A 3,333-nucleotide genomic window follows, 5' to 3' on the forward strand; every position below is an offset into this window, starting at 1 on the left:
GCGTCTGCACGAGAGGGCGCAAGGCTTCAGCCCCGAGGTAGGTGATGGCATTGTTTATGGCCTGGTCCATCATGCGTCCTTGCATTACGTCGCTTTCCTTCTCGTACATGAAACTTGAATTATAATTAACATCGAAACTATGTCGTTTCTCACCTGCGAAGAGAAGAGAGGTATTAAATTACTTGGGTGGGTAAAGAAGCGTTTAAACTCCATGACACCTTTTCTAAATGACAGTAGTGTCTGGGAAGTAGAGAGGCATGAAATGTTCTCTGCGGAAAGAGGCCGTTTGTATACGCAAGTAGCTTCTGGGTGGGTTTTTTTTCTGGGTTTTGTTATTATATTTTTTAAAAGTCCACCCTCGTAAGCAAAAATTTAATAGAGAAGGTGGTGAGGATGCTTACTGGACAAATCATCACTGATTTTTTTTAATTATTCTAGGATTGAAGGGGAAGAATGTTATCAAAGCTTCCATGGATTAACTACTCTCACCTTTTTTCTAGAAAAGGGTAAATAATCATTAATGAAAATACTTGTAAAAGAGCGAATGGATAATGAACCAAAATACTCCATTTCGGGGACCAAGGCTGCAACCTTTCGCTCCTGACTCGTCCCCCGAGAAGCGTGCACTCGCTAATAGAAAAAGGGAAGACGAGCGCCGGCTGAGATTTGATGCACTTTTCATTACTTTTACCCATCTGACAGAGTCGTCTTTTATACGTCCTTGGACACTGAAGTCAGTTTTCCCCGCTGTCCTCTGACAACTCCAGCTCCCTCTGCACCACGCCTGGTTTCTTTGATCTCTGCACAGGTTTTTAGATACTCTAACGCCGGCAGCTACGCACGTATGTACAGAACAACACATTTAGGGTCACTTGATGCGGGGCTAGTGCAAGAGGAGTGAAACGTACTCCGCTCTGGGTGTGCTAGGGCTTTGAAAGCTCTAAATGAGACAGAATGGGAGGAGAGCTAAGAGAGCGTGTACCCGAAATTCCGCTCACACCTCTTCCAGCAAGGACTAAGGCAAGGGAGGGCGGGCTGGGCAGCACGCTGCAACCAGTGTTCTCTATGCCAGGCACACAGAGGAAATCAAACTGCACCCCAAAAGCACTAAAGTCACTTTTTTCGTGGATGTCTAGAAGTAAGTAACTGAATTCTGTGGTTACAGAAAACATAAAATCGTTCATAGCTTTAAAAAAACCAGACCAACTGTTTCATGTGCGAGTGACTTGCAAACATCAGATCCACTAATCTTTTAGTTACGGTAACTCAGTGGTGCAGATGTTTATCAGTCACCTGTCAAGACCGTGACTCAATGTGTATGAAACTCATTAGGTTTCACTGCAGAGGCAGAAAACCAGGACCTCACGTTTCTCTTATAAAACACTCAAAAAGGTTAGTGAACCACAAGAGTGTAACTGCTTCCAACCCTCAACACAACTTGCTATCCAACTTTACACAGAAGGAAACAAAACGATACAGCACATTTGTATGACTCATAAAAGCAGCTCCGGGCAAATGAGAGACGTGAACAAATTTGAAATTAAAAAAAAAAAAAAAAAGGCGCAAAAATATACAGGACTCCCTACAGATTTTGGGTTAGGAGCCACTGTCATAAGACACAAAACCCACCACGTATCATCACCGAGGCTCTTACAGCGCTCTGTTATCCCATTATCCTGGCGGCTTTTTCAAATCCCCGCAATAGCCCATCCTGCCTCCCTTAAATTACCAGTGGTATCGAACGAAACGCAAATACCCAAAGGCTCTGCTGACGTACATTAACGCGTCACGTTGCTATACGCTTTGACAAGCCCGCGGCACGTCAGATGCGGACTCCTTACAGGAGCGGGCAAGAAACCAGGCTGCCAGCCCCGCCGCGACGTTTCTCGGGTGTTTGGGGAGGCAAAGGCGGTAGGCGAAGAACGGCCGCTCTCCCCCACCGCCTCAGCGACTCACTCCCCACGGCACGCGTCCGACTCCGACACCTCCGTAAGATGCCTGCGCTTAGGGCGGCTGAATCGGCACGGATGTGCCACGGCAGCGCTAGCGGTGTAGCCGGAACGCCAGCGACGGCACCGTACCGCGATCAAGCGGGTGGCGGAGGCCCTCTTGGAATTTTATTTTGTTTTTTTCCTCCTCAGTCAAATACAGCAAACCTCTCCATGAAAAGAGACAAAAAGCCAGATCAGTACTTCATTCAAAAAGCAGTCAGCCAGGAAAAAGTTGGTATCAATGATTTAGAAAAAGGGAAAGGGGTGTATGGGGTCCGGGGGATGAGCAAGACGGACTGTGCCGAAAGCGGTGGATGCTTTATCTTTGTGGCCGGTGGATTATTCTGAGTGAAGCTGCTCTCTGCACCAGGGGAAGTGCCACGAAGTTACTGAAAAACACCACAATAAAAATTAAACGTAAAGGTTCTCTGGTGTCCGTTTACAAAGCAGCCACCGGCTAGCAGAACATCTTTCCTCTTTTTTTTTTTTGTGTTTGTCTCAGTGCGATGCAAAAGCTCTCCCCTTCAAAATTCACACATGAGCCACAGCGTATGACACATACTCATGTGCTGCTCGGTGATGCTTCACTTTTAGTCTAAACTGTACGTCGATTTTTGCAGCCTGACGAGGTGTGGGCACCGGGAACAGGGAGGGAACCTGCTTCCTGCCGCGCCGCTAACGCAGGCGATTTCGCATTAGACTTCGCGCGCTGGGGGACAGCGGTGTCAGCTACCGTGTCACAACGGCACGAGCAATTTTACCACTGCGAGAAATGTATTTTTACCTCTGGTCTCAGGGAGGACTGGTTTTTAAAAAGGAAGAAATAGAAGTCCGTGGGCCAAGATGCTCAGCGGGCGTAAACTGGCAGGAACGCGCTGACTGCGCTGGTTACTTCGGCTTGGGTCAACAGAAGGCACAAGCCCCGGGAGCGTTTTATACAGCAGTGAAGTACCACCAGCACCGGCACTTATCTATCCTGCTGGCCTTTTTTTTTTTTTTTAAATATCTCTGTTCATTAATCAAACCAGAAAGTACAAAAAGCCAGGGTTTGTACGTCTGGTCCATATACATGCAAAATAGAAATCCACAGCAAAATCAGAAACTCACAATCATCAACTTCCATTTAAATCCTCGTTCCCTCATAAGGAAAGGAAAAGCTGAGGACAAAAATCTTTGCAGGAGAAGACTTTGAAGAGGGGCCTAGTGCAGAGGTCAAGAGTCGAGTATACGGTCTGCTGATCTGCGTCCTCATTTGAGACGTACTCTCGTGCACACGAGGAAGCTACTGAAGATGAAGATGTGAAAAAGAAAGTGGGCAAGACTCCTGGTGCTCGTCTGTAGA

General features: G+C 47.0%; 1 protein-coding gene across 1 annotated transcript in view; it reads right to left on the reverse strand.

Moving 5' to 3' along the window:
- Window positions 1-682, reverse strand: part of LOC104624222 (zinc finger protein Aiolos-like) — a 1,259-nt gene extending 577 nt beyond the window's left edge. Inside the window, exons 1-2 of the mRNA XM_010291532.1 lie at window positions 655-682; window positions 1-153 (exon numbers count right to left, since the gene is read on the reverse strand). Of these exons, the coding sequence (XP_010289834.1) occupies window positions 1-153; window positions 655-682 (181 nt within the window). The remainder of the gene's footprint in view (window positions 154-654) is intronic.
- Between the last annotated feature and the right edge of the window lie 2,651 nt (window positions 683-3,333).

Source organism: Phaethon lepturus, unplaced genomic scaffold (genome assembly GCF_000687285.1).
Source record: "Phaethon lepturus isolate BGI_N335 unplaced genomic scaffold, ASM68728v1 scaffold45237, whole genome shotgun sequence".
Classification (NCBI taxonomy): domain Eukaryota; kingdom Metazoa; phylum Chordata; class Aves; order Phaethontiformes; family Phaethontidae; genus Phaethon; species Phaethon lepturus.